Here is a 16,607-nt window from a genome sequence, read left to right on the forward strand (position 1 = left end):
TCCCCTTTAGGTAGATGCTCCCTCACAGTAGTCACATTTACCTGAGGACACAAGATAAGCAGCTGATCAACAACTTGAATCTGTCTCAGGATGAAAACAGGACATTGGGGATGTTTTACTCTTGTGTTATGTGTTATATTGTCACCTGATTGCCCTGGCAGAGGCAGCCCAGCAACAGAGCGGTGTAGGAGGCAACAATGCTGTCCTCCATATGCTTGCCTGCATGTTGCAGAGCTGCACACACACACACAAAAGAAAAATCAAATACACAGAATACTGTATAACGTCACACATTGTTAAAACACGTTTCAAACATCTTAGCAATGATCTGGTACAAATAAAAACAGAAGAAAATAAAACATGTAAACAGAAGAATGAAAATTGGGTTTAGCCAAGAGAAATACAAAGTTGTTTGGGTGAACAACACAGCAGATCTACAGGCCCCGATTGAGGTTAGAAGAGGTACTTATACATTAACGTTGCGTTAATGAGTTACACTTGAATGGAGCCACAAGCTGCATTACTGATGGCTGCACTGGAGTTATCGTCTCGTGATTCATAATTTCTTACACTAAGTAAAACAGTAAAACACTGTTCTGATACTAAATAACCTCTGGGATATTACAGCTGCAACTAACCAGTACACTGCTTTAATCATAGAGGCTATTACTTTTAAATAATATTTGGTCAGTTTCTGTACAAACCATCATCTATCATCTATCAGTGAACCCCAAATAATGTTTTACAGGCATGAAAACACAAGTGTGTACCTTTATTCAGGTCTATCTCGTCATCCTCCTCCTCTTTCTTCTCTGTTTCCTGGGGTTGGCTGTTGTTGGTTTCGGATGCCACCCACTGGATCTCCCCCGACGTCTCCTGCCACTCGCCACTTTGGTCCAGCGCAGGCTTGGGGGCCTCAGTGATCAGATCATCAGTCTTTGCTTCAGCAAGGATGGCAGCACGCTCCCTCTCAAGGAACAGCTAAGATGAAAATACAGCTGTGATCTTAAACTGCAACCAAATAACATTCACAAAAAATGAAAAAGAATAGAATCCAAGTTTAATGAGAAAAAAAACCCCAAAGCAGTCTTGATCATGAAAACTAATTTCAAACTAATTTCAAAGAGGTTTTCGGAAAGTATGAATGTACTTTCAATGAAGATAGGGATGGGAATTCTTAAGAATTTAGCAATACCAGTTCCATTATCGATATCGCTTATCGATTCAGTTCCTTATCGGTTCCCTTATCAATTCTCAGCCATATACATAGAGCACAAATGACTTTGGTTGCATTAACAATTCATTTCCAGTATGCATTAATCTTTTGCACTGAACTTCAACTAAATCAAAGCTGGCTTAAGCTAAAAACAGCCACTTTCAATTGAACATGTAAATAAATTACAAATGCAATGATCAACTTTTGCACAGCAACAGTTTTTGTGCAGAAAATGTTTCAGCGTGTTGGAGGCACTCCCCCCCCTCTGATCTGATCAAAGCTCTGCACGTGTTGCTACTAAACCGCCAACCATCCCACCCTATAAACAGGATCGTTAGGCAGACGGATTAACAATACCACAGAACCAAACTACTAGGAGCTGATTCTCTTCGAGTAAAAGCAAAACGTTAAAAACAGGCATCCATCAATTTACACATTTGTACTACTAAGTATTCAAGATGGCAAAAGTGCATTACTACAAACTGGTGCATCTGCTTGACTACACATTATAAATTGCACCTTAAATATTCTGCACCGTGATATGAAATGATAAATTACATTCCCAACAAACTTGGCTTATACGCAGTTTTACTTTTCTTGCTCACATAATCACTGAAGCAGTAAAAATCACTATTTTTCTAATCACTGCTCATCCTTATCTTATTCTTACTCAATCTATTAATACTGAATATGACAAGATTAACTTCCTTGCTGATACACATTTAAAATTACAAATAAAATATATATTTACACATTCTGGCACAATTCCTACCTTCACCAAGGCAGCCAAAGCTCCCGAGGCTGGAGGCTCGTCGGCTCCGTCTCCCTGAGTCTCAGCCGAGTCGGCTGGGGTCTCCGACTGCGCCGAGTCAGCAGGCTGCATGAGGCTGTCCTCTAAGCAGCTGCTGTCTACGATGTACTCCATGTCCACCAGGCTATGGAGGTTTCTGGCGCTGTACTCCACCAGGTTAATTAGCAGGCCCAGACCCTGGTAAACACAATAGAAAAACGGGTTGCTCGAGGGCCGTCTCGACAAGGATTTATTGGATTGGCGTTTTGTTGAATAGAGCCTTACCAACACTCGAACATCAAAGCGCTGCTCCTGTGGGATGTAACGTGGGACTCGAAGTACAGAGTTGAGAGCTGTCAACATTAGCTGGTCCTGTTCACCCGTCTTCGTGCTTCCCCACTCTGCAGACAAAGACAATCAACATTAACTTCTGGTCAAACAACTCGACATAAGTCCTTGCAGGGTATTACATGCTGTCAGCATAGCCATTAGCCCCGAATGATGCAGTCCAATACACTATGGAGGTATGTAATGAGTAAGTATAACAAGCAATAAGCTGCAACGCTGTCACAGTTCAAGCCAGAATCAAAGTATGAAGTGAGAATACCATTGTCATGGGTGAGGTTAAGCAGCACCCCAATAACAGCCCTCATACAGTCCTCCACCGCCTTCCCCACGTTGCTGAAGCTACAGTGGGGCAATGCGCCGTCCGTCGATGAAAGAGAGCTGTTGTTTAATGCCCGGCTGTACCGCTGGATCATATCCTCGCAGTACCGCAAAGCTCTGTTGGCAGTAAGACACAGGTAGAAATGAGATCCTTAAAAGCAAAGTGGCATTGTTAGACAACATTAGAAAAGAAAGAGGTGTAACAGAATAAAACAAATGGAAACAAACACAAAGGAGATTAACTTTTTTTTTTTTTTTTTAATATATCAGAGGGCTATTCTGCATCTATACATAAAAAGTTTTAAGTCATTTATAACAAAGGGCTAATGACTCAAACCAAACTTTTAATCATTGCGTAAGGTATTAATCAGTTTGGTGGATAGAATTATGTCATAAAGAGCATTAACGTTAACTCAATAAGCCGTTAGATCTGGGACTCACCTGGCAGAGGAGACGATGAGCTGAGAGTCCTTGTAGGCAATCAGGTAACCCTGGTTTTCTGGATTTTGTACTGTCACCTATTGGCAGAAGATTAATAAGAAATCATATCAGTAGAGGATAAGACACATTTTAAGGAATAAGTCACAGCAAAAAGAGTGTTTTCGTCTTAGAAATGTAATGATACTTTAGGAGACGGTTGACGGAGGGAAAAAACTCTCTTCAATTAAGACTGCCATCGGGTACCAAACAATTCAAAGTGTCGAGCTCAACTGATCTTGTCCTTCAGCATCACTTTTTTATAGACAGAGCCCAACTTTGCAAAACTGTACTTACACTTTCAAGTACTCTCAGACACCTCTCAGCTCCCCATAAAGACGCTACAAGGTTTTCCTTGTCATCTTCTTGGCTCAGGTTCTGCACACACTCTTTTACTGTGGCAACACAATGTACACAATGCACATGACTATTTCACACTTTGACAACCAACAAAAAATAAATAAATAAAATAAACATGCACACATACCTTTGTCCACTATGTGGTCCAAGCCCCCCAGCAGCCGCAGCTCTTCTTTGAACCAATCCCCAGCCCTTTTGGAGGTCAGTGAGAGCAGAGTCTCCATGGCAAGGTGGCCAGTCTACCAAAAGGACAAATAAAAAACAAGCCACTCTATTAATGTTATTATTGAAATACTTAATGATCAACTGGTTTCATACTCATCATCAGGTCTAAATGCAACTATACTTTGATGACATGTTGTATCTTCCAAAATTGTGTGCTTATTTCATTACTTTCAGCAATGAAAGTACATGAACTTGAAGTATTCATGAAGAGCTGCTTGATTGACAAAAAATCTGCAGACATCAGGGATTAAAAAAAAAAAAAAAGCCAGCCGTTTTAATGAATACAAAGATATTCATCTTTTTTTTGAGATTCCGGTACCGATGCACAGCCTACCGTGATGTTTTCCAAATCAAGGTGCTTGTTGTGCACAGTCTCACACAGCCTCCTGATCTTTTCTTTGACCTTTGCCATTTCCTTTGCAGTGAGTTGGTCCTGGCTGCCCGAGTAGTCCTGCTCCCCTTCCAGCAGCTTGATCATCAGCTCCAGACAGGCCCTGTCCAGATCCATGTTAAGACGATCCCGACTCAGGATGTACATCAGGGAGGCCGTGCACAGACCAAGGTTCTGAAAGAACAAGGGAAAGGTATAGAGTTGGAACAACCTGAACTAGAGGGGAAAATCCTGATGACTGTTCAACCAAACTATTTAAAAATAAATAATTTAAAAAAATCATTTAACTTACAAAAGATTATTTCATGTTCAACAATCAGTTATATTTGGGTACCAAAGCAGGGTTTTTCCAGTCAGGAAAATGGTGTATCTTTTAGGAATAAATAGAGAAAGTCTAGAGACATGGGCTGACTCCAGACATATGCTGGCTTTTAACTTTGCTCCCAACATGCCATTTACAATTTGATTTTTTTTCATTATTTTTGTCAACACTGAGATGACAAACACTTATATAAATGGTGCATTTATCAAACTCAACATAAAAGTATTAAAAGTTTCCATAGCAAACTGAATTTGGGGATTGAATACAATTTTAGGCTAAATAAAAACGGTTCAGGCCAACAAAGCGAATGCTGGCAGACCTGCTCAAATAATCCCCTAAAATGCTCTTGGCCAGAAACAACAGGATGGTCGATATTACTCGGGAATCACTCACTCAAGGCCAAATGGAGTTGATGCCAGAAGTGCAATTGTGATTCAGAACACAAGACAGAATATGTCGTGAAATAATTGTTCTTTTTTGCTTGAATGCATAATTCTTTTTCTATAAACTAAAATTTGAGTAATTGCCAAGTTGGATCAAGCAAAAAAGGAGAAAGTTCAAATAATTATTTTCGCATAATTCAGGTTTTTATTTCCATTTCTGAAAGGAACCTCGGTTAACAATGATTAGAGAACAATTATTCTAAAGTCTGGAATCACAGACATTTAATTCATTTTTGTCAATAATCTGGCTGCTTCAAAGCTGCAGGTGTGTTCCGACATCCCAATACAAAGTCACAACTATGTTGCCAACAATGCAACCTTCTTGAACGGGAGCTTGTCCACCAAAATCACTTCTATACATGTTTTGCTTAAAAATCTTTAATTTTGGTAAAATTCAAAACAGATAAGAATAATTTTGTGTAATTAATTTTCAATTGATCCTAATTTAAATTTTATCAGCATTAATATTTTCACTACGAACAAGACGACATCTTAATTTTCTCTCTTACTCACATAATCCATCACACCTACTTGGTTATATCAGCTGCTGTTTCCTTTGGAGCAGACCCACATTAGGAATATCCCAAGATTTAACTAGTTCAAAGTCTATATTTATTTTCCCTGACATTGAAATCGAGTACTATGAGAAACTGTTTTATTCTTAAGGCTAATGGGGTTTTTTTTGTGTTATGTTTTTTATTCTTTATTCGGTTACTAGATTTTTCATGAAGCACTTAACTAAAAAGTTACCAAAAGCATCTGAAAAGTCAGTAATGTTACAGCATCGCTCAACAACAGTTGCTCCCCTGCAATATTGTGTATCATTTTGGATTTTGTTCATTAAGGCGAAAACAGCTTGAGACACTCAACTGTTAAATAGAAACATTGCAGGATAAATACGATCGTATTTATACTGAGACTTCAGCAGTCAAGAACACAAGGTCAGGCCCAAAACAGAATAACCCATTTAAAAAAAGAACTGCAAGTCTATTTACAAATAAAAAAAAACAACAAACAGTACAGCAAAAAAGTGAAAGGGGAGCTGACCGGGTGTTGTGGAGCATCGCTGAGCATTTTGAATACTTGGGCCACTTTTCCTCTGGCTCGCAGGTGCATCCTGAAACTGGGCATGGCGCACCGTGTGGCCAAGCTGATTATACTGGAACAAGCAGCCAGAAAGGAGTTGAAAAGATTACAGAGGTTACAGAAGAATATTAACAGTTTTGTTCCAATCCTATGACTAAGAAGACAGAATATGGTACCACCTACAACCAAGTGAGTACCACCACTTATGATTTCCCCCTGTAACATGTTCAGTTGTGCATTTCTATTTGGCCGTTTACACTAAACATATAGCTGTTTTTCCTACACAGATTCAGTTTCAGAGCACAGCAACTATAACCTTTTCTTGGCATATAACTATAAACAGGAAATTCAGTTTTTCAGTTGACAAGATTGTTTTATTACGTTAAATTAACAGATGCTCCAACCATTCAATGAGTTTAGGAAGGTTCTTGGCACTCAAGCCTAAACATAGCCCAAAACTCTATTTCATAATAGACTTAAAGTTCTGCTCTGTCACAATCCAAGGAGGCACCAAATTCAATCCACTTACCTAAGGCATCTAGTGTTAAGTGGCTGACTGCTCTTCAATCCTGTCTCCAGGTACTCAAAGTCATCTGTAAACTCCTGATTCTCTCCAAACTCCACCACATCATTGAAGTGTTTGACATTATGTACCACTGTGTACAGCTGTTAAAAAGAGAAATAAGGTTAGATGACAGCTAATTAGGAAGCAGTGCATCTGTCCAGAGACACAATCAGCTAGCACAAACACATTAGCACAAACATCAATAGAAAATCCCAATTGGTAAATTCCTTTGTTGGTTCCATTAGAGCCCACAGCTAACTGTTATAATACCACTAATCAATAACAACTCAGTGTGTAGAGACAGAGCATGCCTTTAGCTACCCGAGAGATCCTCTTCACCTACCGCTCCGCAGCACAATATACGTGTGTGTGCCTTGAACTCACATCTTTGTCTGCTTTCCTGCATTTTAGCGTGGTGACAATATCCTGGTTGAGTTGCGTGGGGATGGTCTCTGTCTTAATGACTTTAGGTGGGGGTGGAGGGGCTTTGAACAAGCCGTCATCTTTATGAGGGTTGTCCTTGCTGCTGCTCGATACCGTGGCCTAAGGAAGAAGAAATCCAGAGAGAAATGTAGTTGGAAAACAAAATAACAAAATCTGTTTAATGGCATGTCTGCATGATTTAGCACAACTGAAGAGTATGTTAAGCTCACACGAACTTAAGTGCCGTTAACAGATGTCATATGAGATAAAGCAGAGTTAACAAAAACTTTTTTTAAATCCTAGTTCACAGACTCACATGGCTCTGAGGAAAGGTTTATTTCTAGTGGGGAATTCAGAACAAACAAATAAAGCTTCACTTGTCTTGTAAAATTATTCAACAAACCAATTAGTTCCCTTTATAAAGAGCTGTTTAATACAGCAATAAACAATAACCTAGCTTGTGAGCAGGAACTTTGGAAACTGGTATTAATTATTATATTTTGTGTTACAAAAATACCCTGTAGGGCTGGGCGCGATAACAGTTTTTTAAAATTGTCAGTTTTTTGTCGTTTGTTTCCCTTCCCCCCCCACACAACATACAAAGTCAGACATTGTTTACAGTTTTCATGTTGTCTGACTATGGCTGCGTCCCCTAGCTTACCCCTAGTGTTCCGATGAGACTGTTAGCTGTACATGCAACCTAACATCCTCACATAAATTATTTATTCAGTTTTATTTTTTTCCAGTTCTGCTGACATCAAAACGCAGATGCTGACAAAGAGGATCCTCAGTTTATGTCTCAATTTCTAAAAGCTAGTTAATCCTAAATACAGCAGTAAGACTATTTTTGGCCATATCATCCAAGCCTAATATCGTTGCCATATTTGCTTTAACTGTGTGCAATAAATCAATTCAAATTCAAAATACTTTATTCAACCCTGAAGGGAAACTGATTAGTATTAGTACCGTCTTAACAAAAGAGCATGCCTTCATTACTAGTTGGATTAAAAAAAAACAAAAAAAAAACACTGTGCTCTACTTTTGTTGGTCTTCATAAATTAAAAACTGTTTTATGTAAATTAATCTAAAGCTCATATATAGAAAAAAATATGTGCAGATGACATTTTGTCACCTTTCAAGAAGTATTTTCAAACTGGGGGTAATCCCTGTGTTCAAACTAAATTTGTTCCCAATTGACACACGCACGCACGCACGCACGCAATCTATTGTAGCAGCTCTGATATGGATGATGCATTGTACAGTTCTGATCTGGGTATTATATATTACCGCAAGTTCAAGGTTGTATTCACCGCATGCATCAATATACGATACCTGAACGTCACAAAGTCCATTATCCCACTCATAACAACCATACCACATCTACATGTTCGGTATAATTTAAATATTTTATCATTGGTGTTGATTTGTTTGCAGAACTACTTTACTCCACTCAAAAATATAATCCTTTCATAACTCAGAGCAAATTGCCATCACAAACTCTGCTGCTGTTCGCACCATAGCTATAGTTGTCATGGTAGCATTGTAAGTAAGGAAACTTATTGATATGCTTGATCAATGAGGCCAAGCTGCCTTGACAAGCAAGCGCTTCATTGCAAATAATAAATCCTGTAGCTGGCGTGAGCCAGTTTAATGGCGTCAGCAACTAATTATATTTTTTGGTCGGTGCCAGTTAATTTATCTGAACAGATTTAATCTATGAAACTCCTCTTTGCTTGGGATGATTAAGTGAATCCAAGAACCATCTCTTACCGGAGCAGTCTGAGATCGAGCAAGTGGAGGCACAGGTACCTCCTGGGGCTCCGGTTGGTTCCAGTGGCGGGCGTTGTACACAGCTTTAGAAGGGGACTGGGAGCCAGTAAGAAATGGAGAATTAGTTAGCTTAACAGAGACATGGAATCTAGACATATATTTACTTCATATCTTATTTACTGATAGCATCAAAAAAAAATCTTTAAATACATAGAAAGCCTTCTGTGACAGTATCCCAAAAATAAACATTATAATAAAAAAATAAAAAACACCCCATCCTTTCACAACGCATACTATTAGTCACTTGATTTGGAGTGCAACTGAGCCCATTTTGATAGTCTATGACATTTGCAATCCCCAAGCTCCAGAAAACACTTCCTGAAAATGACACACCGTATGACTCAACTGTATAATACAAGGTAATGTAGAGATCAATTGATAATGTTGAAATGGTAAAAATTCAGATTTAAGAAGACATATCAAATAACCCCAAGCCAGTACAAAGCACGATCCAGATAAAATATGGAAGTGTCAGTTTGCAGTGCTACAAATACTACAAATCAAAGCTGAGTTACTAGATACATATAGGCCTGAAAAAGAGGAAATATCCAAATTAATTCAGATGGGTGGGGGAAAAAACAAAACATGCTACTAAACATGGATTTCGGTCATTCATATGAGAAGTCCATGCCTGTAAATAAAAAGAAGTCTTCAAATGTAGTTGTAATCTTAATTATATCAAAGACCTGCAGTCAATAAAGCATCCAAATAAAATTAACTTTTCAGTTTAGCTTATCTCTAGCCCACTTGGTCTTCTTTCCTCTGATGTTCTCCCGTCTTATGCTATCAAATCCATTACTGGACAAATGTCATCTCAACAATATGTAAATCTCATTCCATGTAACTGCCAGTTCAATGTCAATAAGTCACACTTTGTCAGAGCTGTGATGAACCCTGTTCCAAAGAAGGTTAGCTGACCTGGGTTGACCCACTTAACACTGTTTATTAACACTGGGATAGTCTACGCAGATAAGAATAGTTCAAGCAGATTTGTCTCTGCTCAGTTTCATGGGATGGGACAGGATGTTTGACAATTTCTGAATACAAAAAATCTGTAAAATAAGATATTAAAAAAAAGGACTAGAAGCAGACAAAAGAAGGAGACAATGAACATTCAAATGTACCTTTTTGGGCCCACTGAAAATCTTTTTGAATCCGCTGCCAGCGTCCTTTGATTTGTCACTTTGTTTCCCTGGCCGCCCTTTCTGCCCCTCAGCGCAGCCAAGACTGGAGTCGTCAGCGAAGTCAAAATTATCTGTTGGGAAGGTTACGTAGCATTTGAAGTGTTATTTAGTACAATAAGACCATGCAACAATGTATCAATTACACCAGTGCTAAATAATTTTTTGTCTTGTAATGTTATATCAGCTCACCTGTATTGCTGCTGGCCTGACTGTCCTGAGAGTCACTGGTGTGAGGACTGTCCACACTGGAGCTTAGAGCAACTAAAGCTGTCGCCGCCTTCTTGGCTTTCTTTTCTTTGGCCTGAGCGCTATCGTCATCATCATCACTGTCACTCTCACTCAGGTCATCAAAGCCAAAATACTTGATCTTGTAGCTACTCTTGCCTCCCATCCCTCCCTCTGAACCCTCCACATCAGCCTCCCCATCTTTGTCCTCAAAGCCAAAGAATTCTAGCTTGGTCTCCGCCTTCGTCTTCTTCGTCTTTGTTTGGGTGGGTCTAAACCTAAGAAAAAAATAAATAAAAATGTAGTTCTTACTTTTATTGTTGTATTTTTATTAGACTACAGAGTTGAGACTCCAACTGGGGTACGACCAGCAGAACTACTCGCACTCCTTTGAAATAAACAACTGAAACAGAATAAACACCTTCAATGTTACTGAACGCCATAAACACAAGGATTAGTTTAAGATTAACAGCTAAAAAATAAAAATTTAAATTGTGTTTAAATGTTTAATACAGACATGATATATGATGACCCAAAAACACTACTTATACTGATTGCAGTTTATTTAAAAACAGTTAACCTAGAATGCTTAATTTCAACCCAATACTTGTTGATTAGGTGGGTAATGCATCAACATTGACATACCCATCTAGAAGTATAAAGGGCTCATGTGTACTTGTTTATATTGTTCTGACCTGTTTAAGATCAAGTTATGATAGCCTATCAACCTAACTCCAGTCTGCAAACTGACTTTAGTCTATAGATGTGCACACAGCTCCATCCATGGTGCCTTTTGGGCAAACCAAAACCTCCCATGGATGGGTATGTAATCACGCTACAGCATATAGCAGACACATGGATACCAGTTGAGTTTCCTCAGTGTCTCCAAATAAATAAATACAAAATTCATGTTGTGGTCAATTTGCTCAGAGAAGCCACAGAGAGCCACAAAGGCCTCACAGACATGAAAACCATTAACTAATTTTCTATGTTCATCCATTAAATCAAAGTGTCACTCTCCGCTGCACTGCTTTCGTTTAGTAAATCATGCTGATGTCAAACAGAAAGCAAGAAAATAATCAAATTCCCAAATCCTTATCAAAAACAGGAAGGAATACTTCAAGAGAGTGCATGGCAACACGTGAACCTCACAGCGCACATTGTCTTTGTGACCCTTAGTGCACTGAGAGGGTTAATATGACAACTTAAAAGGCATTTTTGGCAGTGCCTTTAAGTTGTTATATTTATACCTATGTTTACCAGGTTTTCAAACTGTTTAAGGCAGTTTGATAACATAGTATAGCAAAAATCCACCAGTGAAACAGAGAAAAATGAATGAGAAAATGAAAAAATGAATAGAAACTACTATCCAGATCAGACATTATCACATAATTGAGATAGCCAGAGACAATTATCTTTCATGTGAGGATTCTGGATCCTATCATTAAGAAATATTCATGATGAGGCTATACAGGATAAATAAATAAATAAATAAATAAATCTTACCTAGTAGGTTTGGGTGGCTGTGCATCAGACTTTTTCTTCATCTGCCCTACCACTCCGAGGTCAGCAGGGGCAGCTGGGGTGACCAGTTCATCCATGCTCCGCTCCATTGAGTCCTGGATAGTGACATTGCACACTGACAGACAGGAAGGGTGCAGAACCGTGTAGTCCCTCACCCTCCCACCACCCCTGCCTGCAGGCTTGGCTGCTGTTTTAGCACTGGCAGCAGTACTACTTGCACTAGCAGAAAGGACACTGTTGGTTTTATCTTGGGCACTCGCTGTGTCAGTGGGCCTGTCGCTGCTGTTTTCAGCAGGCTCAAATAGTGTTTTGTTAAGCCGGCCGGGCCGCTGGTATTTTTTGCAGTTTGAGGCTCTTAGGATAAATGGCGAAGGGGGAATGTTGTCTACTCGTTCTGGTGGAGGCTCTGTGGAAAGCTCCTGTTCTGCATTCTTTATCTCCTCTGACAAATGTCCATCTGAAGAAGAAGGATTTTGGAGGTCTCTGCTTCCTCCTGGTGTATCAGTTGACAATTTAAGGGAGGTGTTTAAATTAGGCGAGGCAGAAATGGGCTTCTCAAACGCTGACAAGTTCTGATTATCAGAAAGAACTGTGTTTGAAAGAGATGCAGTGAAAGCAGGTTTTTGGTTGCCATCTGATGCACTTTTGTACCGCTGCTGGTTGGTTTTAACATCCTTCTCTTCTGAAGCCTGCTTACCTATAAAAAACAGAGAAGAAAAATATACAGTTACATTAAAAACTGAGACTGCTACTAACTCAGACTACTGAGTAATGACATAGACCCTTTACAGTTATGAGATACGCAACATTAATGATTCCTCCGTCAGTTAAAGTGATGGTATTCAGTGATAGATGCTGCTCACTGTTCTATTAATATTCTTAATGCTTCATTAAGAAATCCCTGTGAAAGTGATGTCAGAGTGCAATATCTATAACATGCATGAGAGTGGAAAGTAGATCAATTATGATAATATGTTTAGTAGATAAACTATAATAATAAATTCCAGATAGAATCTCAATGTTCTCACATCAAGTCAATATGTCATCTGTCTTAGTGTGCCAAGTATACAGTGATTGTGTAAAACAGCTGCAGTGGATGGAATCAGCTATTTTTCCAATTTTCTACATGTTTAAGCATCATAAATAACCTTTGTTATCTACAACACTCTGTTTTGTGTCTTATTCACAAGGCTTCAAATTGCGCAACAATAACAATGTAGTTTTTAAAAGTAACTTCAAATTACTATTTTTTTTAAAAACAACACAACCCATCTTAACCTGAAGACATCATCTCTACTGTCATTAAATCAAGAAAAGCCACTGACAACAACCAAGACTGAATTCTTGGAGCTCTGTTTTTTTTTCTTTTTTTAAAAACAGGTAATTTGGTCATTAATATACACAGCAATTTAACAAGTTATAACAGGACTGAAATGAAAGCAGACACTTCAGCTGCAGCTCAAACCCTTTTAAACTGTTTTCTCTTATTCACTTGGCTCAGATCCCATGAAGAGTGGGTGTTGAAGCTAATTATCGGAATGGGATCCGTTGGAGTCCTCTTGAACAGCTGATCACATGCCAAATTCGACCACTGTTGCTGTGTGCATGTCTATTAATGTGACTGCAGCAGTTCGAACTTGTGTCATGTTGAAAGTCATACGCATTTGTTACTAGCTCTGACCTAGTGAGATTTCCTTTGCAAAATTTTATTGAAAGGCATTAGAGTGCTCATTAAGACATGGCTACACATTCAGATGCCACGAGATAAATGCATGTCTGAAACAGATTATAGGAATTATAAATATTACAAACATGGTGCTATGCCCAAGCAAATCATCTATCATACAGCAATAAACTGCATTACTTTAAGATCAGACATGCTTCTCCATGGACTGGTTACTTACTTGAGACAGTGGCTGTTGAACTAGCAGAGCCTTGTGCAGATGTCACAGTAGCAGCTGTCCCTCTAGCTTGCACCGCAGCTGTCTTTATTACATCCCCTTCTGTAATTTTTGTCTCAGACGCACAGTGAGAAGTAACTGCCTTCGACTCCTCATCGCTGTCAAACCCAAATGGGTCCTCTCCACTATCACTGTCCTCAAGCCTCGGCCTCTTCGTGAACTCAGATACATCAGGTTTGGAAAAGGGCCTTTTGGCTCCCAACGGAGCCTTGTATGTTGTTTCCCCCCATTTGGTGGACAGAGTTGGCCTTTTATTGGAGAAGACTTCTTCAAACTTTGAATTTGCCTCCCCTCCCTTGCGATTGTATGTTTTACCAAATCTCGATGTCATCTTGGCAGCTGTATGTTACATATTCCCTGTGAACAGAGGCATAAATTATTTAACAAACCAACCAAGGTAAATGGTATGACCAAAAGAAAATGTGACATAACTTATGTCAATCTGACATAAATACATTCTAAGTTTTACTTCTACCTGCTCATTTACAGACAGTTTTTCTTTCCTGTTTGTATTACATTTTTGTTGTTTTTTTCTGTACGTTTTGAATTTGTTTTAACATTTTATTTTATTACTTATGTGTTCGAAATAAACAATTCAATCACTCAAAAACAACTGGTTTTCAAACTCCAATTGTAGTTTGGTACATGTTTGCACCCAAGGAATAACAAAAGGTAATACATATTTTGCTTACAACACATTCTACAAATTCATCCATGTGTAATTAAACATTGCTTCAGTTGTATACATGAAAGACAAAAACTGTCCTAATATTCATTTCCGAGCCATTTCCTGCCTGCCATCAAAGAAAATAAAAAAACTAAATAAATTTTTTCCCACATTTATGTAATTTAGATGTATGAAAATATGCACATTTTCATAATAAAACTTCCAAGTAAATATAACAGTTATTCTTATTATTATTTTGAAGTCTCGTGGTAATAGTTATTAAGTATCAATCCTATCTCCTGTTGTCTTGCTCATTATAACGATGTTAATATTAAATCGGGGGTGGAGAGACTAGATTCTCCACAAAGATAAGTGGATTAATTCACCAAAGTTGTGTCAACTAAAGTAGCACATTAGCATTAGCTCAAGCTCCAAAAACAGCGCTCTCCTTCAGGTTAATCGATCAACGGAGAACACGCTTGATAAGATTGAACACAATTCGGACTTAAAGCGAGGTATCTGCTCCCAAACCCTCCGCTGACCCAGAGAACCCGCCCGTGTAGTTTAACTCCGGCTGGCCGTCATGAAGTTAACTACTGAAGTTAGCCCGCTAGCTCCGCGGCTAACAGCTAACATAAGTCTCTTGTTTACATTTCTAAACACGCCACACTAAGCCTCAGATATTTTCATTTTTAAAAGTTTCCTTTGATTCTGTTATATTAATTTCAGTAGGTGAAAGCCCAGGGCGTAAAGCATAAAGCAGCACACAGCGTTACCGTCCAACTCCAGACTGCAGCCGGCCGGGCCTGGAGACCACTCACGCACAAACCAGCGCGGAAAGTCCGTCTAGTGCTGCGGAAACAGCATCTCTCCTTCAGAACCGATCTAAATGTGTCTACGAAACGATACTCGTTGCCAAACAAAAGCTTCCGCCTCGTACCCGGAGTTACACGGGTCTAAACACTGAAGATAATCCGGAGTGTGTGCATTCTGAAGTGCTGCTGACGGCCATTAATGTTCCCCCTCCCTCCGCTCGGCGCGCTGCTGCTGGACGCAGCCGACCAATCAGCGGAGAGATAGCTGCCCTGTGCCCTGGGACCGGCTCAACAAACGCTGCTCTGATTGGTTACAAGGTGAAACCTGGTTAACCGATAGGGGGCGCTCGTGGATCATTTTCGTTGTTTTGAAATGAAGGGCCATGCCAAGTAGAACGTTAATGGGGACGCTGTTTGCAGTAACTTTAACAGTAGCTGCTGAGGTAGTTTTTAAAGATGCGTTGATTGCATTTATTAAGACACTGAATAAACTGAAAATGCTACGGCAATTCTTTGATTGTGTGGTTTATGTAGTGACAATTAAATTGATTTTTAATGTTAGTGTAGGCTACATGGTTTTTTAAATGTGATTAGTCTCTTTCCTACAAAAAATACAATTTAATCACCATCTTACGAGTGTTAATGTTAATGTATTTGATTTGATATTATTACTATTATTATTATTATTATTATTATTATTATTATTATTATTATTATTATGGATTTATAATACATATTTGCTATGTTAAATATTTCTGATTGATTCAGCATTATTAGCATTTTCTTTCTACCTTTCTGTCTCTGTCATCTCAGGTTTAATATCTACACCAGCCCATAGTGTATTAATTGTATTTTGTAATGCAGGGATAATCACAACCCCAGTTCCAAAAAAGTTAGGATGCTGTGTAAAATGTAAATAAAGACAGAATGCAATGATTTGCAAATCTCATAAAGTCATATTTGATTCCAATAGAATATAAACATCAGCTGTTGAAATAGATACATTTTCCTATTTCATGTCAAATATTAGCTCATTCTGAATGTAATGGCTACAACACATCTCAAAAAAGTTTGAACACAGTGATGTTTACTTTTTTGTAGCATTGCCTGTTCTTTTAACACATATCTGTAAACATCTGGGAAGTAAAGTGGCCAGTTGCTGGAGTTTTTGGAGAGGAATACTGTCCCATTATAGTCTGATGCAGGATTTTAGTTGTTTTAACAATCCTGGGCCTCATTTGTTTCATGATGTGCCAAATGTTTTCTGTTGGTGAAAGGTTAGGACTGCAGGCAAGCAAATTCAGCATTTAGACTTCTCCTGTAAAGCCAGGCTATTGCGATGGATGCAGTATGTGGATTAGCATTGCCTTGCTGAAATATGGAAGGCCTTCCCTGAAAAAGACATTCTGTGAATGGGGGCATATGTTGCTTTAAATT

General features: G+C 38.8%; 1 protein-coding gene across 1 annotated transcript in view; it reads right to left on the minus strand.

The window, feature by feature from the left end:
• The window catches only part of wapla (WAPL cohesin release factor a), a 19,535-nt gene extending 4,152 nt beyond the window's left edge, over positions 1 to 15,383 (minus strand). Inside the window, exons 1-19 of the mRNA XM_061745299.1 lie at positions 15,132 to 15,383; positions 13,632 to 14,045; positions 11,710 to 12,424; positions 10,168 to 10,481; positions 9,919 to 10,049; positions 8,735 to 8,830; positions 6,926 to 7,084; positions 6,506 to 6,642; positions 5,938 to 6,049; positions 4,069 to 4,299; positions 3,637 to 3,748; positions 3,447 to 3,544; positions 3,114 to 3,190; positions 2,614 to 2,789; positions 2,292 to 2,407; positions 1,989 to 2,204; positions 771 to 981; positions 146 to 234; positions 1 to 41 (exon numbers count right to left, since the gene is read on the minus strand). The exon at positions 1 to 41 is cut by the window's left edge and continues 55 nt beyond it. Coding sequence (XP_061601283.1) covers positions 1 to 41; positions 146 to 234; positions 771 to 981; positions 1,989 to 2,204; positions 2,292 to 2,407; positions 2,614 to 2,789; positions 3,114 to 3,190; positions 3,447 to 3,544; positions 3,637 to 3,748; positions 4,069 to 4,299; positions 5,938 to 6,049; positions 6,506 to 6,642; positions 6,926 to 7,084; positions 8,735 to 8,830; positions 9,919 to 10,049; positions 10,168 to 10,481; positions 11,710 to 12,424; positions 13,632 to 14,019 — 3,419 coding nt within the window. The 5' untranslated portion in view covers positions 14,020 to 14,045; positions 15,132 to 15,383. The remainder of the gene's footprint in view (positions 42 to 145; positions 235 to 770; positions 982 to 1,988; positions 2,205 to 2,291; positions 2,408 to 2,613; positions 2,790 to 3,113; positions 3,191 to 3,446; positions 3,545 to 3,636; positions 3,749 to 4,068; positions 4,300 to 5,937; positions 6,050 to 6,505; positions 6,643 to 6,925; positions 7,085 to 8,734; positions 8,831 to 9,918; positions 10,050 to 10,167; positions 10,482 to 11,709; positions 12,425 to 13,631; positions 14,046 to 15,131) is intronic.
• Between the last annotated feature and the right edge of the window lie 1,224 nt (positions 15,384 to 16,607).

The sequence above is a fragment of the Cololabis saira genome, chromosome 17, assembly GCF_033807715.1.
Source record: "Cololabis saira isolate AMF1-May2022 chromosome 17, fColSai1.1, whole genome shotgun sequence".
Taxonomy (NCBI): Eukaryota; Metazoa; Chordata; class Actinopteri; order Beloniformes; family Belonidae; genus Cololabis; species Cololabis saira.